At 47.0% G+C, this 26,463-nt stretch overlaps 9 protein-coding genes across 9 annotated transcripts; 4 read left to right on the top strand and 5 right to left on the bottom strand.

Annotated features, from left to right (window-relative positions):
- Positions 1–942: 942 nt before the first annotated feature.
- On the bottom strand, positions 943–4,106 carry GL218_03973 (Filamentous growth regulator 27; the record flags this gene model as incomplete). Its single annotated transcript, XM_033580553.1, has 10 exons — positions 943–1,615; positions 1,733–1,943; positions 2,025–2,446; positions 2,509–2,593; positions 2,649–2,949; positions 3,084–3,295; positions 3,349–3,562; positions 3,607–3,846; positions 3,919–3,977; positions 4,022–4,106. The coding sequence occupies 10 exons, from the start codon at positions 4,104–4,106 to the stop codon at positions 943–945; spliced, it is 2,502 nt and encodes an 833-aa protein (XP_033437214.1).
- A 1,023-nt stretch (positions 4,107–5,129) lies between these two features.
- GL218_03972 (Isoflavone reductase like protein IRL) lies at positions 5,130–6,268 on the top strand (the record flags this gene model as incomplete). The annotated part of the gene is made up of 3 exons (XM_033580552.1): positions 5,130–5,165; positions 5,314–5,736; positions 5,798–6,268. The coding sequence occupies 3 exons, from the start codon at positions 5,130–5,132 to the stop codon at positions 6,266–6,268; spliced, it is 930 nt and encodes a 309-aa protein (XP_033437215.1).
- A 361-nt stretch (positions 6,269–6,629) lies between these two features.
- On the bottom strand, positions 6,630–7,760 carry GL218_03971 (Mitochondrial amidoxime-reducing component 1; the record flags this gene model as incomplete). The annotated part of the gene is made up of 3 exons (XM_033580551.1): positions 6,630–6,658; positions 6,715–7,690; positions 7,746–7,760. 3 exons carry the CDS (start codon positions 7,758–7,760, stop codon positions 6,630–6,632), a joined length of 1,020 nt encoding a protein of 339 aa, XP_033437212.1.
- Positions 7,761–11,746: 3,986 nt separating this feature from the next.
- On the top strand, positions 11,747–13,664 carry GL218_03970 (uncharacterized protein; the record flags this gene model as incomplete). The annotated part of the gene is made up of 8 exons (XM_033580550.1): positions 11,747–11,773; positions 11,835–12,029; positions 12,084–12,178; positions 12,228–12,829; positions 12,889–13,128; positions 13,182–13,339; positions 13,402–13,522; positions 13,579–13,664. The coding sequence occupies 8 exons, from the start codon at positions 11,747–11,749 to the stop codon at positions 13,662–13,664; spliced, it is 1,524 nt and encodes a 507-aa protein (XP_033437213.1).
- Positions 13,665–14,029: 365 nt separating this feature from the next.
- Positions 14,030–14,993, bottom strand: GL218_03969 (Kynurenine formamidase; the record flags this gene model as incomplete). Its single annotated transcript, XM_033580549.1, has 2 exons — positions 14,030–14,783; positions 14,884–14,993. The coding sequence occupies 2 exons, from the start codon at positions 14,991–14,993 to the stop codon at positions 14,030–14,032; spliced, it is 864 nt and encodes a 287-aa protein (XP_033436474.1).
- Positions 14,994–15,814: 821 nt separating this feature from the next.
- On the bottom strand, positions 15,815–17,527 carry GL218_03968 (FAD-dependent urate hydroxylase; the record flags this gene model as incomplete). Its single annotated transcript, XM_033580548.1, has 7 exons — positions 15,815–15,944; positions 15,996–16,074; positions 16,135–16,330; positions 16,393–16,453; positions 16,519–16,879; positions 16,936–17,041; positions 17,105–17,527. 7 exons carry the CDS (start codon positions 17,525–17,527, stop codon positions 15,815–15,817), a joined length of 1,356 nt encoding a protein of 451 aa, XP_033436473.1.
- Positions 17,528–18,080: 553 nt separating this feature from the next.
- On the top strand, positions 18,081–19,956 carry GL218_03967 (uncharacterized protein; the record flags this gene model as incomplete). The annotated part of the gene is made up of 4 exons (XM_033580547.1): positions 18,081–18,528; positions 18,648–18,682; positions 18,769–19,131; positions 19,252–19,956. 4 exons carry the CDS (start codon positions 18,081–18,083, stop codon positions 19,954–19,956), a joined length of 1,551 nt encoding a protein of 516 aa, XP_033436470.1.
- Positions 19,957–23,504: 3,548 nt separating this feature from the next.
- On the top strand, positions 23,505–24,776 carry GL218_03966 (uncharacterized protein; the record flags this gene model as incomplete). The annotated part of the gene is made up of 1 exon (XM_033580546.1): positions 23,505–24,776. One exon carries the CDS (start codon positions 23,505–23,507, stop codon positions 24,774–24,776), a length of 1,272 nt encoding a protein of 423 aa, XP_033436469.1.
- Positions 24,777–25,065: 289 nt separating this feature from the next.
- GL218_03965 (uncharacterized protein) lies at positions 25,066–25,789 on the bottom strand (the record flags this gene model as incomplete). The annotated part of the gene is made up of 3 exons (XM_033580545.1): positions 25,066–25,175; positions 25,253–25,613; positions 25,673–25,789. The coding sequence occupies 3 exons, from the start codon at positions 25,787–25,789 to the stop codon at positions 25,066–25,068; spliced, it is 588 nt and encodes a 195-aa protein (XP_033436472.1).
- Between the last annotated feature and the right edge of the window lie 674 nt (positions 25,790–26,463).

Genomic DNA, 26,463 nt, shown 5'->3' with positions numbered 1-26,463 from the left:
CACCCTCTGGACAAACGACGTCCACCCGAAGGTCGTAAAGCTGGAAGACGGCGTCACAAGCTGATGTGTCGAGCTCGCCTTTGGTTGCCATGGCACAGGTGTCATAGGAAGGCCCAGAGGTTTGATACAAGACTACTTAATTCGGCGTAGTATTCTCCTGCCCAAGTCTCCCAGTGTTGTACTAAGGAAAAGCGGGAGAGGGAAGGGCCCAAGTCGCATTCAGCAGGTGACGGGTACATACATGTAAACCAAATACAAGATCGACACGCACTATAATGCCTTATGCGTTGACCGCTGTCCTGAAAGTACAAGCAGGTATTTGGGGCATTGGGATTAGCAATGCATCCGAGAATAAATCGGGTCGTGAACGATGGAATTGCCAAGACCAATAGATCCGAACATCTCCACTGATAATACTACGACACCGATACTATAGGCGCTAGGGACTCGGAACGGAAAGGAAATCTGACTCCGAAGGTCATCCGATCCGGGCCGGGTCATTATTTAGCTCACGATAAGGGGAGTCTCCATACAGTATTAGAGCCTGGGTTTTATTTAGTTTTTTTCTTTCGATTCTTAAGTTTTTATGCTGGTTGATAATCTGTCCACGAACTACCGCCCGGGATCTGACAAGGGGAAACTTTTCTTTTGTCTCATATCTATAAGGAGCTTTCGGCTGTGTGCGACGAACATGCCGGGTTTTAAACTCACTACAGGCAGTACTCGTCAGGGCCCACAAAGCGAGCAGTATTGATAAATGACGAGCTAAGATGAAAAGTATAAGGAAAGAAATGTTTACATAAAACTTAACTAAGATATTTTATACAACTACCTGTTAATTGAAATAAATAGTTTTTACATGAATTATTAATTTAAACATTTAACAATTTTTTGACGATTATAAAGTTTTAACTTCAAAAAAATATTTATTTATTTTATAATTTATTTATCTTTAACCGAATCACCGAAACGGTGAGAATGTTGGCTAAAAGGTGTTGTTTTAGGCCTTGATGAAAAGCCGAAGTTAAGGTCTCCTGGCTCGTTCAAAAAGCCAAACAAGTTGAGCGTCACTTCGTCAGCTATCCATTGCTTGGATCCGCATCCATCGAGTTGAACGCTAGCTGATGCCGAATTTGGCCTGTCGCTCTCCAACAACGATAACGATGAATTAAGGCCCATGTCAACATGCGGAGATTCGGGACATCGTAGACCGATGTAGTCCGGCGCGACAGTACACACGTCGTGGCTAAGGCTGGCGTGTTCCGTCGTCGCCCCTGTTGGCCTATTACTGGTGATTGTTCGAGAGTCATCGCGCGTATTCTCGCGTGTCCTCGTCACGACGCCCTGGTCGTCGTGGTGAGAAATGCGGACTAGGCCAAAGAGTTGGGACGAGTGCGCGGTCCGTTGAAGACGACTGTGCATCTCCTTTCGTTCTTGATACTCTAACGCAGAATCGAGGAAAGAGCGCGCAATGCGAGAATATTGTAGGGCGTGGGCATCAGTGGTGCCGAATTTCTCCAAGGCTTGGATCGCGTTGCGCATATATTTTTCGATGCGGCCGAAGGAGCCCAGGAGACCGGCACCCAGCACGAGAGAGGACGCAAACAGCCAGGAGCTAGATGGAAGCGCATGTTTATCAGCCGTGTCCAAAAAGGCCCATCTCCAAATGAATACCCCTCCAAAAGACGGGTGGAAGTATGAATGCGAAATCGAAGTAGGGATGTACGCTTACACGACCACAGGCCTGTGACCATTGAGGCAACGCTTCGACATCAGAGAGGTTACCAGGTCAACCATAAAGCTGGCGGAATCAACACAGGCGTCTGCAAGCTTGGACTTCCCGGAAATCGGGCTGCTTTTGCTATACGTAGCCGAAGTGGTGTCGTCCTCAAGCCGCTTTTGCAACTCGTACATCAGGAAAGGTCTCGATACCAACATGACCGCTAATTAGTTAGTTAGTAAGTAACCTGGGCCCATGGCATGTTGAGTGAAACGAGACGAGGAGAACAGAATGGACATCGTACCGTAGTAATAACAACATAAGACCTGACAAGCCCCGCTCACAAGTCTAACGTCCTGGTGCTTGGTCTCGTTTTGACCTTCTTGACCGTCATTGATATCGTGAGCGCCGTCGGCTGTGTTAATTGCTTGCCCAACGATTGTGTTCAGCTTAGGCAGCCAGCGCGTCGACCACTCCCGAAGCTGACAGCATATCCCCTCTGTCAGCTGGTAAGACACCTTTCTGCGAGAGTAGACCTCGATGACGATCGCTTCCATGATGAGGAAGATCTGCGAGGAGGCGTTGAGAAGGTCGATATTCTCACATCTCCGTTCATCCATGGCGACGTATGACACAGTGCAGTCGATATCCGATGTTGCTGGCGGGCGACCCATAGAAGCAGAGAGATAAAGGTCCAAGACACGTAGAGAAGTCCACAATCGGTCCCTACGTCCGCACTAATTAGCTTCCCCGTGAGAAGTGGGTGAGGGGTTGGCGTCGGAGCAAACCTGTGGCACTGAATCGCGGGTCCAAAACGAGCGTTCATCTCTGTTCTATGGATCCCGATCGAATGGGCGACTCGCACAGCGGTGCCTTATAACGATTAGCTGATTTGCAGAGACCGAGGCGATCGGGGAGGCGGGCATACCGAAGTACAAAAAAGCGCTGTTGGACTGACAAGAGCCTAACATGTAAAGTGTTATTAGGACAAATGTCTGAAGAGTTGCAACATCGGAGTTCCCTCCAAATCGTGCAAGCGCATTGTTGCGTGCAAGCTCGAAGTAACTAGCCGCGAGCTCATCGTTCGTCTCCTGATATCCTATTGCAAGGACAAGCATATAAACACAGAACATAGGGTTGCCCGGTCGTGGTGAATGGGCAGCCCAGGAGGTAACATCATTCAAGAGATTGACATGTGAGAAGAGATCCACGAGGCCGGTGGTCTGTATCTGCATATTAGTACAGTTTCATAGGACTTGTAAGCTTCGCTCTGCGTTATCACAACTTAGTAGCACTTCTGCTGCGTCGAGGAGAGATAGATAGAATCAAAAGACAACGGTGAGGTGATCTGGGAAATACTAACGGCCGACTCATACCCCAACACGACTCGGGGGATGTCCGCCATCCGAACCTGCAGGTCCTCACTGGCGTCTCGTAATGGCTGTGGTGCTTTCTCATCCTTGAGAACAGGCGAATAGCCTGTTTGCAGGGCGAATGCTCCTGGGTCCACGCGCGAGTTGACGATTTGACGGACAGTCTGGAACAAGGAAAGAGGGGCACAGTCTCCGATGAAAACTTTCCAAGGTCAGTAATAGTGAATACCTGAGAGGCAGCAAGGGAGTAAATACTGAGCTTTCCCTGCGAATCGCACAGCAGCCTTGCCTCTCTCGGAACCTCAGGCTCGTCGTCTCGGACATCCGCGCTCTTCGCTGCGTCCCACTGTCGTTCCTGTTGCTCGCGCCTATCTTCGGGCGACGGCTCGATACACGCTACCGGGTCTGGGGTAGCCAGAGGCGAAGAGCCCCTTTGCGTATCACTTTGCGTCTCGCGGTAGACTGGCGACTGGCTATAATAGTATGGGTGTGCATCCGTTTTCGAATGCGCACTTTTATCTGAATGGCTTTCTGATCTTGTCGCTGATGATGCACGGTCTCCCCTGAAGGTGCGTGCTGGCCGGTGCGTTCTAGGCGACGATGTACGGCGTGATTGCTGAGGCGAATAGTGGCATGTTGACGACCGTTTCCGGCGGGTGCAATATGCACAAGGAAGGGCGCCGTCACACTTGACTGAGGCGAGAAGGCGTCAGTCATAAAGGTCTTGAAACCATGTATTCTTACCATCACCCGCTGTAAGGCATCGGCAGTTGTGATGCAGGGTCATGTTCGTTTTCTTAGGGAAAGTGGCAGCTCACGACATACGGAAAAGATATAGGCGGTGCCAGTGAGCATCTCTGAGGTCAGATTGCACTTGCAGATGACTGGATAGAGACAGGCGGCATATCAGTAAATCAGTGCAGCATACCTTTATGCGCCTTGCAGCCGTCGCAGGCGTTGGCGACACGCAAGCGAACATTAACTCTTGGCCGCGTCGGATCGCTGTTGTCCATACTTCTGAGGTCGCCTAAGATTTCTATTATGTCGATGTGACTTACACCGTGTGAAACCGACGAAAAAAAAAACAGCTTGAGATTCTTCGGAGATTAGAGCCGATTAAACAAAAAGAAGTGATGGAAATCAAAAATCACCGGGATAAGTTGCCTTATACGTAGGCCTTATCTTTCTTTGGAATAAGTATTATTATTATTACGCAACAGTAACGAGCTAATGACTATATAACTACCTAAAGTACTTTATAGTTATTATCTTTCTAAAGGAACTTTCACGTCCAAACTTTGGAAATTGAAAAGGTACAAAATAATTAATAAGGAATTGTATAGGATTATATAAAATGGAAATTTGCGTATACCCAACCGCGCTTTCGGAAATATATTAAATCTGCGCTTTGCGCGTAGTTACGTCAAAATAACTTACAAGCTTATGAGCAATGTTTTATATCACTTCACTAAGTTGTGGATTGGCTTCATTCTCTTTAACCTAGGTACCTAAGGTAATCAATTGGCTTTCTATTACAAAAGTCCTGCAACAGATATTTAATCCTTATCATGATTAATAAAAACCGTATCGATTCAAATTAAACAGGTTTTATTCAAAGGAAATTTCGGCTATATTGCCTATCACTCGCCGGCGATTTAACGTTGGCTTACTTTCTGTTTAAAGACGCCGAGTTGAAAAAAATGGACACCGGTTGGAGCTGTGGATAGCGGACGGGGACGGCCGGCTAACTGTCGACATACCGCTACACCACTAAAAGGTTATTCGGTAACAGATTTTATTCTATTACATTTTATATATATGTCGGACAGATATTTATATCTGACACTAACCGCCGTTAAATTGGACACTCTAATCCTTAACGTTCGGATGCTTAGGACAGTCATTCCCGGCGCCGTTACAGGACATATGCAACGAGGACGTATTTAATATTGGCAGAGCTCCACGGTCATCATGTTTTAATAAATTGATATTGGAAATTTATCCGTTTGGGACCATTCGAGCTTGAAAAGAAAATCATGCCGACTCAGATTAAGAACGTCATATTCATAGGAGTGAGTACTTCCCGACTTACAGGACCGATTCTGAAGATTTCCTCTCGTTCAATCCAAGCTTCAGATTAGCTAGGTTTAGGTAGTTAGCTCGCAACATGTCCGCCTTTCACCTCTTCCCATCTCGCGTAATCTTCTGACCGTTTCCCAGGCAAGCGGCGACCTTGGCGGGCCGGTAATCACACACTTCCTCTCCCTACACAATGCCCAAGCCCCCTTCACAGTCTCCGCCCTCACCCGACAAAATTCGACCGCGATCCTTCCTTCCGGAATTAATGTCATCAGGACAGATTACACAATCGCGTCCCTTGAATCGGCCTTAAAGGGCCAAGATGTAGTTATTTCAATGCTAGGCTATGACGGCATACATTTGCAGAAGACAATCATCGATGCGGCTATTAAAGCGGGCGTGAAGCGATTTATTCCGTCGGAGTTTGGCTCTCGGACGTACGACGATAAGGTGAGGGACGCTGTGCCAATCTTTGGCGGCAAGAGGCAGATTGTCGAGTATCTGAAAGCCAATGAGGGGAAGATTAGCTGGACGGCCGTCATTAACGGCGCGCTCTTTGATTTGGTACGTGGTCGTAATCCACCATTCTCTGGACGAGTGGCTTTGCTGAGACACGAATACGTAGGGCCTCAAGGTCGGCTTCCTCGGCTTTGATCTTCAGAGCCACAGGGCCAAGCTCTTCGACGCTGGGACTGTTCCGTTTGGCGCTACAAACCTACACACAATCAGTCACGCCCTATTCTCGCTTCTTTCCTCGCCGTCTAACTTCGCAGACTTGCAGAACAAATACATCCACATAGCATCACACATGACTACCCAACAGGAAATCCTGGCTGCATTGGAGAAAATCACGGGCAAGACGTGGGAAAAGGTGCCGGTGAACGGCAGGGAGCTGTCACAGACCAGCCTAGAGAAGTTTCAGAAGGGCGACTCTGGCGCCCTTACGGGGCTGATTCAGGCGATGACCTGGGGCAAGCTGGGAGATGAGAATCTGGGCGATTTCAGAGGCGAGAAGTTGTACAACGAGAGGCTGGGGTTACCTAAAGAGGATTTGGAGGCTGATGTTGCGGCGGTCCTGGAGGGTAAAGCTCCGTAGAGGTCTTTGTAGCCTCCAAGCCAGAATAAAGGTTTAATACTGCAGTAAAGCCTACTTTAAAAACTCATCTTGAAGCTAATAGCCTAGATAAGGCTAATCCTGAATGCTGCGAGAGAGCAAACAATTTCTACAACAGGCAGGATCCTACAGGAGTTTAGGGCCAGCGTGTAACGTATCAGGATTCATATGGGTTATGACTGTAATTAGATACCAATATTTTGAAACAAAAGCATTAGAATATTGTTTATAAGTAACGTCATTCTACTACACAACAGGATTGATGATTTCATAGTGTCTCCAATACACTTACTAGAAAATTCAAGGCCATTGAGACAAGGGACCATCTTCATTCATTCAATTACTACGCTTCAATTGCCACGCCAGGCCAGTCTGTGTATGCGGAATTAGTATAGATTTCTGAGTTCTTGAGTGGTTTGTCCTCTTACCGAATTTTGTATACTCGGTGCCCCTCTTGGTGACCGTGACCTCATCCCCTACAGCAATACGCTTTCCTTCACCTCCAGATACCAGGAAGCCATATCTTCCAAATACTGGACTGTACTTGGCGCCCTTATCGATGCGACGGTCTTTTTGCAGCTTGGCCAAAATCCTGCCCGTCTGGTCCTTTCCTGGAGCGCCCGTTGCATAGTCGATGTTAATGCTTTTACATCGACCACAGTTTTGAGCCAGGGTAATCTTGATGTCGCCAATTTGGATCTCATGCCAGAAGTCTTCATCCCATATCTTATCTGCCTCAGTGACGACGATGTTTGGTCTGAACTTGGTGATGTCCATTTCCTGCCCCTCCGGTAATCGAGAGGAGACATCCTGCAATGACGTCTCGGACACCACAAGGTAAGCTGCACCGTCAGCAAATGTCACCTGCTCTTCGTCATTTGCAGAACCTAGAATGGTACTCGTTATGCTAGACAACCAGCCGCCATTCGACTTTGGCTGGCGGATCGGCCTTGTGGACATCAACACTTTTCGGAGGTATGGGCCCAGATAAGCAAATACGACATCGTAGCCCAGACAGGAGGAGAACCAGTCGTTGTATTTGCTGCCCATGTCGTAAGCCTTGGTGGGACTACTGTGCATGGTGATTTCGATGAGCTCCAGACCAGAAGTGTCGGGTCTAAGCGGGACAGTGAGCGACTTCACATCATCGGATCCTGGTTTGCTCCAGTTGATATACAGCTCGCCAACATCGTCGTCGTCTTCCGGGAATTTGATATTGGTCAAGAATCGGGTAAGGGCAGGGAAGTCAGCAACGTGCATGTTTTTCAGCCGACATCCAGAGGGTGAATCATCTGTATGGACCTTGAGGAGCATGAATCGTCTATCGTAGAGGAAGCCATGCCTCGATACCTCAGCCTCGCTTATGGGCGTTTCCCTTAGGGACTTGACTGGATATGTGTATAGCTGTCTCCCCTTAGCCTGTGTCTTTGGAAACCCAAATCCCTTCAGAAGTTAGTACCTGGCTAATCTTCATTGTTGAGTAATGCACAAATCAACAATAACTCTCAGAGTTGCATTTGTAGATTCAGGTATTCCTCTGATGGGTTTAGGGTTGACTCTATCGCAATAGTGATTTATAAGTTATCGACACCAAATTTGGCTAGTTGAAAATGAGGCACCTCTCGGGCGTATGAGCGTCGTTTCGGATCTGGTTGGCTTTGAATAAGTTACCTAATATCCTCTTCCGGGTCTTCGGATAATGCAACACGTTTTGGACCCGCACTGGGTCTGATCGGTACCGGCGTTTAAACCACAGATTTAGTTTCCGCCGGTGTTCAAAATTTTGATTTAGATTGCCGGTGCCCCACAACGCCGAGACTTCCTCTCTGATGCTCCGTAACAAAACACACCAATCATCTCATACGAATGACTTAGTCTTATCAACCTGACCCGGACCCGCTCCAGTTGCTGCATTTCCCCGCATCTATACTTTGTATGGGGCAGATAAACTCATTTCGCTAATTTGCCGAAACAAGGGGGGCTCAAATCAAAGCACTTTCATCCCTTTTGATACAATCTACACGACAAGTCTCGGTGTTGCTCACTTCTAGGCCATACTAAGTCAGGTGAGATACCTTGTGTATATGCAGCATGGATGGTAGCAGTGTTAACCCCTCAATTCAGAGGCCAAGGTGAGCCTTCCGGTGTACTGTTTCCGTTGACGGACCGTTGAAATGAATTATGGCTAGTCCCAATGCCTGCCTCCCATGCCGGAAGGTAAAAATGAAATGCCGTCCGAACGATGACGATGAAGATTCCAGGTGCAAACGCTGTGCTCGCAAGTCGCTGGCTTGCATCTTTCAGGAACACCAGCGTGGCCGTAAACCAGGAACAAGGTTAGGGAAGAACCGTGGTAACCATTCTCTTTACATCAATATGGCTGACGGATATCGTGACCAGGATTCCGAAAAGAAAGGATGCTCCTGTGATGACAGTCCCTGCTTTATCTGGCTGTGAAAGCGGATATGCCGAGTCTTTTGATAACTCTAAGACGCCAGCAAGCCATAGCATGAAGAACGTCGCAGTTCCGGAGCAAGAGACTTTACAACCTTCAGGACTGCGAAATTGCGATCTCTTGAATGGGGGATTCTCCCTTGGACATATCTTGAGCGCAGGCGATAGCCATCCATTCGAACCACGCAATGGATCGTCATTCCCTCCGACTGAAGATCCTATTCGGCTCGGCCACATCAATCTTTCGATAGCAAAATCTCTATTTCAAAAGTTTGTCTGATATGTATCTCCTTCATTTGTGTAGAAAGCTGGCTAATAGCAGCCCTCCCTAGCTTCATAGATGTTCTAAATACGTACATTAGCCAACTCGATCCCGCTTTGCACACATTCGCCTACGTTCGACAGAAGTCGTCATTTTTATTCAGCGCCATCCTCACTATGTCAGCAAAGACATTTAACCCGGCTCTTTATAAAAGGCTCTATAACCACACCCAAAGCCTATTTGTAGACGTCTTCCGAAGCGGAAAAAGGTCTACGGAAATTGTTCAGGCGATATTGATCCTTACCTATTGGAAAGAGCCAGAAGATACTCGCGCGTGGACCTCATTGGGGTATGTTATCAGAATGTGCATGGACTTAGGTTGGCATAAAATGATATCACACTCGTCTCAGAGTCGTGCTTCAATGACAGAGATAGAAAGGAGAGAGGTACGCAACATCGAGCGTACGTGGTATGTGCTATTTGTCTATGACAGGAGGTAAGAAAATCCCATATAGTCCCTGTCATGATATCAAGATTTGACTAACGTTCGATCAGCATGAGTTTGCAAATGGGGAAGCCATGGATGATAGAGCATAGCGATTTCGTAGAATCGATTGAATCCTGGTGTAAAGACCCGATGGCGACCTCCAACGATCACCTTCTCGGTGCTTTCGTTACACTACGTAAAATAACTTCTTTAGTGTATAACATACTTAGTCAAGAATCTCAGAGAAGTGATGGGGATGGGTCCCTATGTAACGTTGAGTCCCTGCTAAATATAATTAATGGGCATATAAAGGCGTGGGAGAACGTATGGGTGCAAGCCATGAATAAAGGTGAGTTATCTCATCATCCCGCCGTTCCAGGATATCTCCCCTCCCATACCCCCCCTATTTTTGAAACGCATAGTCTAAGACATAAAAGAGGATGAAAGCTGCCACCCATTCATGATTCGATTCTATGGAACACACCTTCAACTGCAGCTCTTTTCGATCCCTTTACAGGCCATTTTCAATTCTGGCGATCGAGACTTATCCCTACATCTACAGTTACTCTGGGTTGCTTACTCGAGTGCTATAGAGACGTTGCAATTGTTATCTCGTTACTCTTCATACCTCTATTTTGTGCAAGATTCGGTCCACGTCATGGTTGCTTATAGCGTCCAATTTCTTATCAAGGTTACATTCACCGTCCTCATCACTTAATCTATTCCCTCGATATACTTTGCTAACACCCTGCCTATTATAGCTGCTTCTTTCCGCCCCGCCTTCAATTGTTAGCCAAATAGAGTCGAATACTATTAATGCTATACGAGCTACAGCGCATGTCTTTTCCCAACAAAATTCTCCCCCAGGATCTAGTTGTGCACTCCAGGCCAAGTTCCTCGACAAAGCTGTGTCAGATTTCTCAGAGAAACGAAAGGAGAGGCTTCAGAATTCCAATATTGATCCGGGCAACCTGGCTGGTAGTGCCGCCCATTTGAAGATTCCAGAAGCTTTAAGGAGAGGCCAATGGCTACCAAATAATCTAAGTCAACTTCTATCGGAGGCTGGAGGTGCGCCTGCACCAGAGAGTCACCCTCTACTTCAAGCTGATAACTCAGGGTTCGTCGTCACCGATGAAGATGTTTGGGCAAACATTTTCGTTGGTGCTGGCTTTTTTCCTTCGTAATTTGAATACACCAAGCAACTTCAACACGAACAAACTACCACATGGAACTCATCCTTGTTCGACTTGACTGTGGTTAGCCCGAATTGTTTCTCCAAGGACACCACGCCCGTCTTTAAACTCCACAGCCCCTTTATAATAACTTGCGGCTGAGAATAATGACTAATATATAAATATGCCACTGACGTATAAATCGAGAGCCAGTCGATTATAAAGATTTTTGTTTCACCTATTTTATTTATATTAGGGATAACAGGTTTACATATAACTTTAAAAATTAAAAGTATATTAGTAATTAAATAATCATACAAATATTTCTGTCGGGACCTAGAAACCGAATTTGAAAAAATAAAAAAATAAAAAAATGGAAACTTTTAATAAAATGATTTGCCAAACTTTAGAAAACACAATCTATCGTTTCGAATATTTAAGTATTATTTGAGTATATACTACGTGACGGCCATTCGCTGAGAACACCCAGCAGCTCAGCCGATGACTCAACTAGATTCTCACATAGGATATATGGGGAACAGACCTACAGGATAAAAGGCATTGTAGTGTGGTAAGATCAATGAAACCTAAAGTTTCATGAATAGAAACAGTTGTTTTACGCTGACATACTATTACGGACGATCAGACTTTCAGGAGTATATCCAACTTTAATATAGTTAGAGCAGAGGTGTAAGAGTTCATGATGGGTTGTTGGATGAGCCACTCCACTCAAATGTGGAGACTTACGCAGTGAGTTAGAGACTTGGCTGCAACTGAAGTTGCATTATCCCTAACTATACATAATCTGGACGTCCTAGCTGCCAAGGATCTGGCGAATCCCCAGATGGAACAAGTTTTTCTACTTTGAGCAATTGGTTAAGTACCCAGTGCTATCTAGCTAGTTTTATACTAGATGGATACTGTCGAGAAGTCAGTCCTCTTTCTTTTAGCTGCTATCTTCGTAGTTGTCGTTGGGTTTATAAATAGTATATAAAGCCTGGGTGTCTCTCTCTATCATTAATAGTTCTGCAGCTGGTCTTAAGTACATTCATTCACTTACCTACACATTTGAAAATACCGAAGTCATGTCATCGATAAAGGATCTAGAGAAGGTCGGCAGTGATTGACGTGTTCGTTCGATTAGGGAAGATTTGCTAATAATATTCCACGCAGGCCTCTGTCGCCGATGGATCTATTACTGAGGTCAAAGTAGATGCACGGGCAGCCAGCAAGGACAAAGCTCGCCAGCTGCTTCTTAATCACAATGTTAACTTCGAGCCAAACTCCGTGGAGGCCAAGCGGGTCTTGCGAAAGATCGATATGAGAATTATGCCCATGTGTTTTTGCGTATACCTTCTTATGTTACTGGTAAGTGTATCTATGTAAGACATACTTTCCTAACTTGCTAACTGTCCGGCGTAGGATAAAAGTGGTCTTTCTTTCGCTGGGATTATGGGGCTCAGGCAAGAGACTGGTCTCAATACCTTCCAATTCTCCTGGCTCGGGTCGATCGTTTAGTGCGTCTCCTAACCCCTAATGCGAGTGGCGCCGCTGACATATTGACAGCTTCGGATACCTCGCTGGCGAGCTCCCCGGCAGCTATATGATGCAACGCCTATCACTTTGCAAATACTTTTCAATCATGTGTATGCTTTGGGGAATCGTCGTTCTGATGCATGCCGTGTGCAACAACTTCGCAACCTTTTTAGTCGTCCGCTTCTTGCTAGGATTCGCCGAGGTTTGTACGGCACCCGCTGTCATCATCATCCTGGGATCCTGGTATACCAAAACCGAGCAAGTCCTGCGAGTAGCCCTTTGGTACACCACTTCTGGATTCTCTAATATCTTTGGGGGCTTCTTCGCTTGGTGTATTTTCCAAGCTAATAGCTTCAGATGGCAAGCCTTGTTCCTGTTTTATGGGTCTCTCACCTTTATCACCGGCGTAGTTCTTTACTTCTTTTTGGCAGTCTCGCCTACGGAGGCGAAGTGGCTTACGGATGACGAGAAGGTTATTGCCCTCGAAAGAGTCCGATCTAACAAGACAGGCACTGAGGTCTGGCGTTTCAACTGGTCCCAGCTGAAGGAAACCTTTCTCGACCCTCGTTTGTACATCATTTTCCTGCTCTTAGCATCTACCGGATTGCCTAATGGAGGCCTTACTGTCTTTGGTACGTTCCCACTCAGCCAAATTCTTGGTTCGCTAATCTAACATAAGTTTTCTCTATAGGACCGGAAATCATTGGACAATTTGGTTTTGATACTGAGCAAACTACACTTTTGAGCATGGTTCCTGGATTTGCGACTGTTATTGGGACTGGTGTTGCTTTGGTCGTGGCGAAGTATACAAATCGAACTATTGCAGGCATCTGGACTGTGGCCCTGGCTTGCATTGGTGTCATCATGATGTTTACTATCCCCAAAAGTAACCCTGCTGGTCGTTACGGTGGATACATTATCACCTTACAGTGTGAGTTATTAACATTTTATAGGGAAGATACGTTTGCTAACCTTGTCGAATAGTTCCAATCGCTGTCCTTTTCATCGTTACATTTATGACCGCCGGTGTTAGTGGTTCGACGAAAAAGGTTGCCTTCGGCGCCTCCTATCAGCTTGGTTTTACTTTCGGCAGCATTGTCGGACCTTTGACATACACAGAAAAAGATGGACCTGAGTATTTGGTAAGTACATAACTCTGACTATAAAGGTGGTATGGTACTAATCTGTATACTTATTTAAACAGATCGCCAAATACACCATGCTTGTGTCTTTGCTTATTGCTATCGGTCTACTGGCTTCTTTGGGACTGATACATAAGCGCTGGAATGACCAAAGGGACAAGCAGGATGCACTAGATGCGCAAAGTAGGTCTCCCTCTGTATACACTCTCTTCAAATCTGACCAAAAATCAATTATCTAGATGGCGTTATGCACGAGGTCATCGAGAACGAAGAGTTTGCAGACTTGACCGACTTTCAAATGAGGTCCTTCCGGTATCCACTTTAAGTCCGGAATGCCTTATATTAAGGTGTTTATTGTATGTGTGTACTGTAAATAGCTTCGAGATCGTAGAGAACGCTTGCCTTTTTAGGTTTTGCTGCGAGAACAAGAAGGGGGAAACTAAGATAAGATGTACCAGGTTAGGGTGGTATGAGAATTTGTATATATTTATAATTAATGAGAGCCTGTTGGACAGGAGTGTCGGCTTTTCGCTAACTTGAGATCTTTATTCTTGCATAATAAAGCATAGATAGATCAACTCTCAGTGAAACAATACTTTAATTCCACCAACTTATTTATTTGCCTTACCTATAACTGATTGTCCACTGAACTTTCACCCTCTGAATTAAAATCTTCTCATTTTTTCACCTTTAAGTGCCGCGCACCACATCATCGAGAGCCCACAGGACCATCTTCGCAACCTGTTCTCCCTGTTCCCAGATTTCGTCATGCCTGCCACTCAAATCCTTCCACACCACCACTCTCACTCCATCCCGCTGTAACCGGGCGGCCATTGCATCTACCTCAGGCTCGTCGATTAGTTCATCATCTTTCGACCAGCCTAGTAATACTAGTTTGCCATCAGCCCAGCGTCCGCGGAAGCTCTCTGGGACATTCAGCGGCGCTACGGCATCCCAGCCTAGTGGATCGTCCCCGAAGGCTCCCGAGAAGTATTCAGCGTACGTCCCGCCTTTCCGGTTGTTTAGGCCACTGAAGTCGTAGATGCCCTCAAAAGGGACAACGACCTCTGGAAGAACAACTTCCAAGCCGTTATCAATGCCAGCAAGGCCCCCGAGAAGCTGCAGTGCGAGACAAGCACCCGCCGAGTGGCCGACGAGCACGTACCTAGACCCGAACCCGTAGCGCCGCTGTAGGAAGGCGAGGCCGGAGTACACGTCGTTGACGTGGGCCGGGTGTGTAGCGTTCCTGAGCTGGGACTCGGGTGTGGTGGATAGATCCTGCGGGAAGTCTGGGTGTGGTGAGAGGCGATAGTCCAGGGAGGCGAAGCCGGCTATGCTAGACTGGGCCGAGGTGGGCGAGGGATGAGCGAGGATGCAGTTGATAGAGTTGGCAAACGTTTTGTGGTCGATGCGCGGATCACGCCAGCAACCACCGTGGATGTAGCTGTCCCGAGGGTGCCGTACATGTTAGTAATATGCTCGGAGAGAGACAGGTGGTGATCACTCGTTCTCTGGCTTGTTTAATAAACCCCGTTTTAACCTACATGATCCAATACTTGTTTATATTGACTGGGTCAAGCTCCCACACACCCAGTCTCTGTAGTTCATTTATGGAGCCATATTGGTGGCACGTATATTTTAGCGATTCAGCCATCGCCTCAAATCTTTGCGCCGTTTCTGCCGGCTTACTGGCTCCTCTTTTCTTTCCTGGGAGGGGGCTTTTTTTGGATTAATTTCAACTGATGGAATAGATGTTAGAATGGCTAATATTTTACATTCACGGTGCAGGGGTCCCAGATGAGGGTGTCGAGTATCACTCGATCTAATAATACTACTTCTAAAAAAGGTGGGCTCGCAAATAGATAGGATATCGGATTCGGAACTTCGGGAAAAAGTATAGAAGCACTTCGGAACCTCGGAAAGGAGGCCATGCGATGTTATCTTAATCCGATTGCTGACTTCTCGGCGTCTCGTTCCATGGGTACAGAAGCTTTGGAGTTATTATTTCCGAGGCTGCCTCATGCTAAAACCTACCGTGGTCGCCTCTCAATTGCGAGGCCATCCGTCACCCTTTTTACAATAGATGCAACAGAACAGGTTTGTATGGTATTGCCGCTAGATAGACTTATAGAACTTAGGAGTTGTGCCAAACCAATGCTATTAAGTCACTTCATAAATGGAAGGAGTTTTTCGTCGGGAACATAATCTAGTCTTCTGTGCAATACGTTTTAGGTAAGAGCATTATTTCGTCTTGCCTAGAAACATATCGTGGAGTTTTCATGGGGACAGTGGTATGTTATGCGGGGATGACGAACATCTATTTCAAAAAGAGCAGGGGAGAGATTAAGTAAAAGAACTTAACAACATCAAACGCAAGTATGTTTTAAGATAGACCCAATCACGGGAAATCCCATTGGGACCAACTCGCAGACGACCTTAATATCATTTTGAAGTATAGGCGACTATTTGACTACCTCACTCTGCTCCAACAATAACCCCATTGGACATATCCACACCAAGTGGTGGCCTGCAGAACCGTTTACCAGTATATGGGGTGTCCCCCTGAACGGCAAGCTTCTCCTCGATATCACGATACATGTCGTATCTATAAACATTTGAGTTCCCCGTTGGTAATAAAATCATTGAATTTACTTACGTGTTCATCTCTTCGATGGTTAGTTTGTTCCGTTCGTCCTCGACTTTGTATGTAGGCGTGTGCGTGTTGGCAGAGAACCCTTGCATGGTCTTTAGCATGACAGAACTCGATCGCTTAGATGTGGATAGGAGACTCTTACCAATGCGCTCGTTGATGTTATACGCGGCTTTCGCTGCGGCTGCCTGGACCCGGGTAGCTCGGGGAAGTCTTACTTTAGTGTAGACATCCAGAGTATCCTCTACGTTTCCTTGAAAATATTTGTTGCTGAAAAGGATTCCAAGTGCCGCGGCGTCTTCAATTGCCATACAAGCCCCTTGGCTTTGGTGGGGCATCATCTACACACCATTAACATTGCCCCGGAACTTGGGCGGCTGGGGCTGTTCCAAAGTCAACATACCGGGTGTCCAGCGTCACCTAAAAGACAGACCTTCCCTTTGTGCATATATGGGTACGGGTCACTGGTAAACATGAGTAACCATTCGCTTCAGTGGTTCACCATCAATAGTGGTAGATATAGACTTACTGGACCCATAATCGCCATGGGCGAATCTCCTTTCCGATGGTAAGATGGGCAAAAACTTGCCGATCAAGCTTAGGATAAGGTGAAAGAAGTTCCTCGAGAGGACGGTCTTCGCCGCCCCACTGCTGGTTGGCGTAATCACCTACTTCCCTAGGGAAGAAGCAATAGTACGAGAGCAACTTTCCACTATTGCAAGGAGAGAGCACGATCTTGTCCCATTTACCCTCCTGGCCACCCCAATATTCTAGCGCGCTATCTTGAGAGTAATCAACTAGTCCGGCTTTAACAGCATCTTCTGTTAAAACATTAGTGTGCAGACAGCTCTGGTCTGAAGGCCTCCTTTCGGGGTGGATACCCAGAATACCTGCCAAACATAATCAGCTTGTGTCCAGGTCAGGGGGTGCCTAAGTCTAACAATACCGCGAATAACTGAGCCAATTCCATCAGCACCAACAATTAAGTCATGCTTGGCCGTTTTACCGTTCGCGAAGGTGACGGTGGAGGATTCAAGATCGATGTTCTCACACTGCGAGTTTAATGGCGGCGTTAATACTAGGCGGGGACGTAGACCGCCGGAGGAAGTTCATACCTGGTGGTTGACAATAAGTTTGGCCGGTATACCCTCGCCCTCTTCTTGCAGGGCACAGTCTTTCAACATGGTATGCATGTATTGCCGGTGGAACATGTTGTAGGCATAGCCCCATCGCTTTTCATAATCGTCGAGATCGTATATACTAACAGTTTCTCCAGTGTACCAGTCGCGATTGATAAGCTTCTTCAGTACGACAGGATCTCCTTTTTCAATGTCGACGCCCCATTCATGTAACCAACGGGTACCGTTGGCTGCGCAGGATACGGACGCCCCGGCTTCACCGGCAAAGTCTGCGCGCTCGTAGATAGACACCTCATGGCCAGCACGCCGCAGAGCGATCGCCGCGGACATACCACCGATGCCGCCGCCGACGATCCCAACGCTTAGTTGCCTCCAGCCAGTTGCAAATTGTGGACCCATTTTTGGTTGAAGATATTAAACTAATATGTACTGTTCAAATTGAGGCTAGCGAATTCTTTTTTGTCATGACAATAGGTCGATGACAAGTTCGTAATTCAATCCTCTCATATACATGTTTTCTTTCTCCTGAGTTTAGATAAGAATCTAAGAAGCCCTGTAGAGATCGGATCTTAAGCTCATGATAACCGGTCATGAATTCCCTCCCTCTTCCAGATGAACAATCGTTATCGCTCAAGATGTCGAATGATATCGGAACTGCGGGGCCTAAGGCTTAAGATAAACCAGCTGCTTTACCCGTTTAGATCCGAAGCCTGTATACCCCGGTCGTTCCGAGATCCCCATTGATGATGCTTGATATCTTCCGAAGCTGAACGTTCGTCGTTCTCACCGATATCTAACATCAAAAGTTACATCACGTGACCGTTTCTAGTAAGTATTCGTTGCATCGTCAATTTGGATTCGAGAGCCAGCTCTGTAGATATCAGTGTTTGCAACATCACGCATCGTCCCACATTCCAGCAAGACGTCGCTGATGGTGCAATATCAAGATAAAATGCGACCTCAACCATGTCGCTTTCCCTCAGCCGAGCCAATGGACTTCTTCGAATTCGTTAACTCGCCGTCTTCCGGCTCTAGCAGTTGTAGCGTCGACGAGACGTCATCGGTGCTAACCCCTTCACAAAGCGACTCCGGTGAGAACTTCGTCCATTCGTTCGCCGAGCTCAGGAGCACCATCTACCCGCCAAACCCCGACTTTGACATTGCGGAGAAGCCATGGCTGCCGGGTCCGCAGCAGCCTTATTTATTAGTGAACGCTAAGATTGTTGACCCGCGTGAGGGCAAGGTGCACGAGGGCATGTCCCTACAACTTGTGGGAGGCAAAATTGTCCGTATATCACCGACTACACCGGCGCACCTAGCAGGCGACTTGATCTTCAATGGGAAAAGGGTGGTCAGAATCGATGCTGGAGATTATTACGTCTGTCCTGGTCTAATTGACTGTAAGCTTGTGAATGACCAACCCCACTTCCAAATCAACCAGTACGGGGACGAGGGAGGGTGTATTGTTTGCCTACGACCCAATAAGCTATGCTAACAAACTTGTTCCGTCACATTATAGGCCACGTCCATCTTATGGCGGTGCATGGATCTAATGTGAGTAAGCGAATTCGTCGTCCTTGTCGTCTCGCCTTCCTTCTAATTTTCAATCACTCCGCTGATTGATACTGAACGATCGCTAGACCTTGCAGGGTGCTTTCACGTTCCCCCACGAGACTGCGGTGTTTCGATCAGCCGGAACTCTTCGTGGCATCCTTGCCAATGGCTTTACGACAGTGCGGGACACTGGCGGCGCAACTATCGCTCACGCGAAGGCCACAGAGGAGTTTTTGGTCCCAGGCCCTCGTGTATTCCAGGGTGGACGCATGCTCTCTCAAACAGGTGGTCATGGTGATGACACGGAGGTGTGGATGGACGACCACTGCTGCAGTGGAGGCAAGGGGATCGGGGCCTCTGCTTTGGGGAGGCTCTGCGATGGCGTCCCCGAGTGCTTGAAGGCAGCTCGCGATAACATGCGGAAAGGAGCAAACCATATCAAGGTCTGCGTAAGTCTTTCCAACCAACCCCATACGCTGACAGGGTAACTCCAATTTCCATTAATCCAGTATCTTTTTTCTCGTGGAGGCGGGGACAAGTAGCTGATCTCATACGGTTTCGTTCTGCAGGCTTCGGGAGGAATCGGTTCCGCTACGGACAAGCTTGAGAGCTTGCAGTTCACTAAGGAGGAGCTCGAAGCTATCACGTCAGTGACGAAGAACATGGGAGGCACTCTAGTCACGGCGCACTGCTACACGGCGGAAGGTATCCGTCACGCCATTGCGGGCGGGGTCCGCGGTATTGAGCACGGCAACATGGTCGATGAGGAGACTGCCGCTTTGATGGCATCCGTCGGCTGCTTCCTCACGCCAACGCTCGCGCTGCACACTTTCGTGACCATGCCCCCATATGACAAGTTCGAAAGTCCTGAGGGCCTACGCAAGAACGCCATTGTCGGAGATGCCGGTATCCGAGCCATTCGCATCGCCGAGGCCGCAGGCGTGACCGTGTGCTACGGTACTGACACCACCGGGCCGACGCTCGTCATGCAGACATACGAATTCGTCGTGCGTGGCAAGATCCTACCTTCACCCACGGTGCTAAGGCAGGCCACTATAAACGGGGCAAAGCAGCTAGGTATGGAGGGTTTGCTGGGCGAACTCATTGAAGGATCTTTTGCCGACTTGCTGTTCTTGAAAGAGAATCCTCTGGATGACGTATCTACTCTGGACCGTACTAGGGACAATCTCATGCTAGTCATGAAGGATGGCCGCATTGTCAAGAGTCAGATACAGGAGCTGAAGCCGGAAAGGACCTGCGACTGGAATTATTGAACAACTACATCCATGGCCGTGGATAGCCTATATATAATCTGAAACTTAAAGCTAATCAAGGCATCTAGTACTGTATTCTCATTCTGTGGGCTGTGTTGGTTCCCATCTCTAGGTACCTACTGACTTCGGATCTTCCGGGTAGGTGCATAGCGGGTCAAAACAGGTTGGGTGGTGGTTTGAATTAGGGACCTCAATAATAACCTGACAGCCCCCCTGGCATGCTGGGTCCAGCGTACTGGTCCCCTAAAATTACGAGTGTTCTGGGGAAGTTATGGGGCAGAATTATGTAATTAGCATCACTCTAAAAAAAAAAAAAGGCAAATGTGAACATTTACAACGGAGCTAAACGGCTTTAAATGAACCAGTTGACCAATAGCATACCATATCTTCCCTTAACTAGTGGGTCAACGGCTATAAGCGCTTCGGCATTTTCTTATGATATCCGAATATTCCGGACCTAAGACATTTACACTTTTAATTACCTGGAACAACACTTACATCAATCTTATACTACATTATGCGATTTACTTATGTATATACCTTTCTACTGAGGTTACGCTAATCGTACAGCCGAAATATTATTGTTGCCATGCTATTAAAAAAACAACAACGTCGACGTCGAAGGCCGGCCTTATCTTGTCTTGAGTGCCGGCGCCGCAAGATTAAGTGCAACCGGGATGAGCCATGTGCACATTGTATCTCCGCCAAATTAAAATGCATCTACAGGGTTTATAGCGACGAGCCAGTTAGTCAACTGACGCTGAGGCCAGGTATTTCGCCTGTAGAGACGTTAAGCTCGTCAAGCTCGTCAAGCCACGTACCTTCACCCTCAGTAGCCCAGACTCAGGAGTTAGGCAACAATAGGCCAACTACGGAGCATGATACCAATCGTTCTGGCCATCGGGTAGGACAATCATCAGCAGTATCTGCATTAGAATCATCTCTTATAAGAGGACAAAATGATAGACCAGGCATGACTGTTCTCGGCCTTGACCCCAGCAGCATTCAACCACATGTATCTGCTCTGGAAGCCGAACCAGGTATCGTAGGTATCCTTCAACGGGGACAGAACACCCCTGCCAAGTCTTCGGTATCTAGCCCCATGAATGGGCTGTCTGAAAATGGCCGGGACATACTCGCGCGCCAGCTAGGGCTGCGGGACTCGCAGATAATTCTTAATAAAACAAGAATCTTAGGGTGGAGTCTTAGAATAGGCACAGCCGCGGAGGTAGAAAACACATTCATTTCATCTATATGATATCTTACTAACCATATCACAAGTTTGCACCTATAATTGCCTGTTATGTTGCAGCTGCCAACACTGCCAAGGGGACCTTACCTCCAGATACTGAAAAGGGAGCCCTATATGCCAAGATATGGACTCTTCTCCAGAAATGTAAAAACATAGCAAGAAGCATCAAGCTGGGAAGGCCTAGTAGATGGCTCTCGTACCCCGATTTTGACCTTGTACCTCCCTCTCGGGAGGTAGCGGATGCTATGGCAACTTCATATTTTCAATCATTCGAATCGATGTATAGAATAATACATGCCCCTACTTTTTGGTCCGAATATCGGAAACTTTGGGATTGTCCAGAAAGTGTCACTACAAGCTCGCGCCTTAAGACGCTCCTCATAATTGGGATAGGATCGAGCCTATCTAATCACATAGACAGTGATCCCGGGCTTCGTAATAGAGTTCCCGAATGGATATATGCCGCCCAGACATGGCTCTCTGGGCCACTAGAAAAAGATCGGCTGGATATCAACGGCATCCAAATTTACTGCTTAACTATTCTAGCACGACAGATATTCTCAATTGGCGGTGATCTGGTCTGGGTGTCATCGGGATCGCTTATGAATATGGCAATGCAAATAGGTTTGCACCGCGACCCCAAGCATCTCCCAGGAATGCCTACCCTACAAGCCGAACTCCGCAGAAGACTATGGGCCACTATACTTGAGATAACTGTACAATCATCTTTGGACTCTGCAATGCCGCCTAGAATCTCTTTTGATGACTTTGACACTGAAGCGCCATCAAATAGCAATGATGATGAAATAGATGAGACGACTACGACACTCCAGTCCCACCCAAGGAACAGCTATACCTCAACATCACTACAACTTATACTACTTGACTTAGTACCAATACGCTTACGGATTCTACAGCTTCTGAACGGTTTGCATTCCGACCTTTCGTACATGGATGCTCTTTCTTTAAGCTCAGAGCTCACCGACAAATATCGCTCGTATAGTAACTTCATAAGAGATAATGAGAGGTCAGGTGTGACATCATTCCATCGAAATCTACTTGACCATCTGGTGCGGCGATTCTTAATCCCCCTTCATTGCCCTTTCGCCGGTGAGGCGCGAGCGAATCCTCTATTTTATTACTCGCTCAAGGTTACGCTAGACTCAGCTATGACCCTTATTTCTCCCGAGCCCGACGAGGGGTTTTCTCGTCTTATGGCTATTGGAGGGGGTATGTTTAGAGAGGGATTCAGGTACGCAATAAGTGTCATTACTCGCGAGCTCGTCTCCCAAGTTGAAGCACGACGTACTGACGGGATACACCGACGTAATTCCCAGGATGTTGAGAATCTGAAGAAAGCTGTAAAAGATATGATATTGCTATCATTAGAACGAATTCGGCAAGGCGAAACCAACGTTAAGGGGCCCATGTTCCTCAGCATGATCATGGCTCAGGTGGAAGCCACAGAGGAAGGAGTCCCGTGCGACCTCAAGATTGCACAAAGTGGAAAAGATAGCCTTGAACTATGTGTTAGTTTGCTAGAAGAACAAGCGGGTAACATTCCTTCGCCATGTCCTAGTAATATTAACTTGACGCCAAATAATCTAGACGGTGGGTACGGGATGGATTTGGATTTCGACTTGGAGTTTTTGATGACTGATTCGGGCTTTGCTTGATACTGTGACTTATCAAAATGTATAATCGTATAATCACCTTCTTGTAATATATTTATCACGTTTCCAGGCTTTTCTTGTATTTAGCCCGTTTAAGTTTCTTGTTCCTGTTTCCCGCGTGCGATTGAGTAAATAGAGCCCTGTATACTAACTCGCCCGTACTTTTCGTAAACCAGTAACGGCGTATAACAGAGTCTAGAAGTAGAATTGAGGGAGAAACGAGCTTAATAGCGATTCATGTGGCATTGGTGTAGCAAGAAACACGAGGCATGAGGGAGAATTAATTACAATGCTAACTAGGTGTAAATGCAGGCAACCTCCGTATAATTTATACCTATGACGCCTTTCCCGCGGTCTCTTACAGCCGGTCTAGTTATATGTTCGTCGGTGTGCCACGTTCGCTCGGCCGAAGCAGGAGATGACGGAGATAACCGGCCGCCACGGTAGCAAAGCACTGCGAGAATTAAGGGGTAGCATTCTAATTATTTAATACAATGTGCTTGCATCTGGCGATTCCAACTAAGTATAAATCTGCGATACTTTCTAATTGGAGCTAAATCCCTTTTATATATAGTGTTTGTTCGCTATCCTTGCGAGCACTTAACGAAATACCTGCCAAGACCATGGCGAGAATGAAGGTCTTAATCAACGGCGGAGGTATCGCCGGTGGCGCCCTCGCTTTTTGGCTCTCGAAGATCGGCCATGAAGTTACGGTTCTCGAATGGTTTCCCACACTACGAACTACCGGGCTTCAACTAGATTTACGAGGTCATGGGATCGAAGTTATGAAGCGCATGGGTCTCGAGAAGGATTTCCGGGCGAGGATGGCTCCAGAACAAGGCTTACAGGTAGTCAACCATGCGGGTAAAAGACGTGCCCTCTTCCCAGTGAATAAATCTGGCAAAGGACTGCAGAGCTTCACGACCGACTATGAGATCATGAGGGGGGATCTATGTCGCCTCTTATACGACCACTCTAAGGATCAGACCAAGTATGTCTTTGGGACGTCGGTCGAAAGTTTCGAGCAGTACGACAACGGGGTGGAAGTTAAGCTTACAGACGGCAAGAGAGATCAATTTGATCTCCTAGTCGGCGCGGATGGACAGAATTCACGAACACGTAGGATGATGCTCGGGTCTGGCACAGAAGGACTCCACCCACTCCGCGGAATCTACGTAGGATACTTCACGATGAATAAGCCGATTAAAGAAGGAGAAGGATATCTCGCGACGGTATACACCGCCCCCGGAAGACGAGCTATCATGACCCGAAGGCATAGCCCTGATCAAATTCAGGTATATCTCACCTGCAAGAGCGATTCCGAACGACTGAAGAATGCTCCTAGGGGAGATGTGAAGGAAGAAAAGGAGGCGATGGCGGAGATCTTCAAAGACGCAGGGTGGGAGGCTGAGGAACTCGTACAGGCTATGATGGAATCCGATGATTTTTATCTCGAGCACATGGGCCTCGTCAAGCTAGACTCCTGGTCCCGCGGACGCGTAGCCCTCGTCGGGGACGCCGCATACTGCCCCACTGCGAATACGGGGATGGGAACCACGTCCGCTATTGTAGGCGCATACGTCCTCGCCGGAGAAATCGGCAAACAGTGCAAGAACAGTACCGGTGAGCTAGACAACAATAAGGGCGGCATCATGGCTGCGCTCAAAGCCTACGATGAGACGTTCCACCCTTTCATGGAGCAGGTGCAGAAAGACATCGGTGACGGCAAGGGTATTGCGGGCAATATGATGCCGACGACGCCGTTTGGGATCGGCGTTATGAATTTCATCGCGGGGGTTGCGGCTTTCTTCAGGCTGGATATCATTGCGCAGGCGTTTCTGAAGGAAGAGGTTAAGTGGGATCTCCCGGAGTATGAGGAGATTCTACGAAAGTGAAAGGGTGTTTTAGTAAGTCGTGAATTTGGAAATTATTAAAACCAAGCAGCAGAATACGAAGAATTTGGTATATATCTAATGAACTACTCAAGTTATCCATCAGAGATGAGTACAACTTCGGGAATAAGTGGTATCGTAGTACTGGTAAATGGTCGCCATTATCAATTATCGTTCACTTAAAGGCATCTTACTTGACAAGCAATGCATTCAGTAAATTTGGCCATATTTCAATATAAATTTTACCTCGTTATTTGAATACCGGATTTTCAAGAGTTTAATATTGACATTATCATTCCCAGTTGCTGTTAATGACATCAACAATAACACCATGATCCTCATGCTGCTTCAGCCCAGAAACCACAACGACTGCAACGATACCCTCGACTCCCTTAACCCGGACTATAAACAATATTGTTAGCAACAGAAGCCTCTCATTTAAACTACTCAGTTAGTAGAAATGAAAGTAATTCGCTTACTGGGTACACCGCCGCCATGAATCGCATACTTCTCCGCCTGCTCAGGACTCATCCCAAACTTAAGCCGAAAAGCCTCCTCATCGCCTGCGTACTTGCAGTGCTGGAACCAAGTGCTCGCACCAAATCTTAGCACGGTATTCCTCTTCCTCTGCACCCAAATCTCATTGTCCAGCGCGGTGCCGGAGCCAACAGCGGTTTGAAACAGGACCTGGCCGTTGGCTAGCGCGATGGAGATCAGCGTGGGCTTCTGGGCAGAGAAAGGGAGTAGTCGCGCATAGAGCAGATGTCCAAGCTCCCAGGCGTCTTCTGCAGTGAATGATTCGAGGAGGAATGAGTCGCAGGTGGCTTTTACTACCTCTGCCTACGGGGTATGTTAGTAAAGAAACTAACTTGCCAAGAAGCTCGTAGGTTTGGACTTACGTCCTCAGATAGGCTAGGAATGGGAGATGGTGAGGCGGCCTTTTCCTGAGCCGAAAGAACTGCTCGGAGTCCACTACCAGCAGTCTGGTCGCGGCGACGGAGGACTTTGGGTGCCATGATATAGTAAGGCTAATCGTATAGTAAATATTTAGCTTGTAAAGACCTTGATGGAAAGCTACCTGAGTATAAACGTTGAATCATGAATACTTTATATATCGATCTAATTATATATTAAACTGGAGTCTCACGCTAAAGATAGTGGGAGAAGATGATCTTTACAATGGAGTTACTCCGCCTCTAGCTTAGTCGGGGCCGTCATTGGTCGTATTGGAGACGACGCTCTGAATTTATTACTACATAAAAACGTAGCGCCTTTTCGGTCCAATACTAGCCAATCAAGATGAAAATAAAGCTCTCTATGTCCGAAAGGGGTAATACTAACAGTTCTTACTCATGATTGGTTTCCTATGGGTATCTTAGAACTTGTTATGTGCCAATATAAATATTTTCTTAATTACTAGTATCGTATCCAGCATCTAAAGGACGCAATGAGAGAATAATACTTGCGTGGATATGCTGCCTGTCATTCCGATCCTAGGCGCGGGGACTTTTCTTAAAGCTCCTACATGAATAGTGGCGGAGTTTCTAAAAGAGGTAGCAAACCCCAATAGACCAAAGGGGTAGGGGTATTTCTCAAGAGAAGATATTCAAATAAATTGGAAAAGCGACCATATTAAGCAGTATATAAGGAAATATTCCTGTCATTATCATATTTCATTATCGAGCTTCAA

This window comes from Daldinia childiae (genome assembly GCF_008694065.1).
Source record: "Daldinia childiae strain JS-1345 chromosome Unknown Scaffold3, whole genome shotgun sequence".
NCBI classification, from domain to species: domain Eukaryota; kingdom Fungi; phylum Ascomycota; class Sordariomycetes; order Xylariales; family Hypoxylaceae; genus Daldinia; species Daldinia childiae.
The sequence above is the reverse complement of the archived record's forward strand: the minus strand, read 5'-3'. Positions and strand labels throughout refer to the sequence as shown.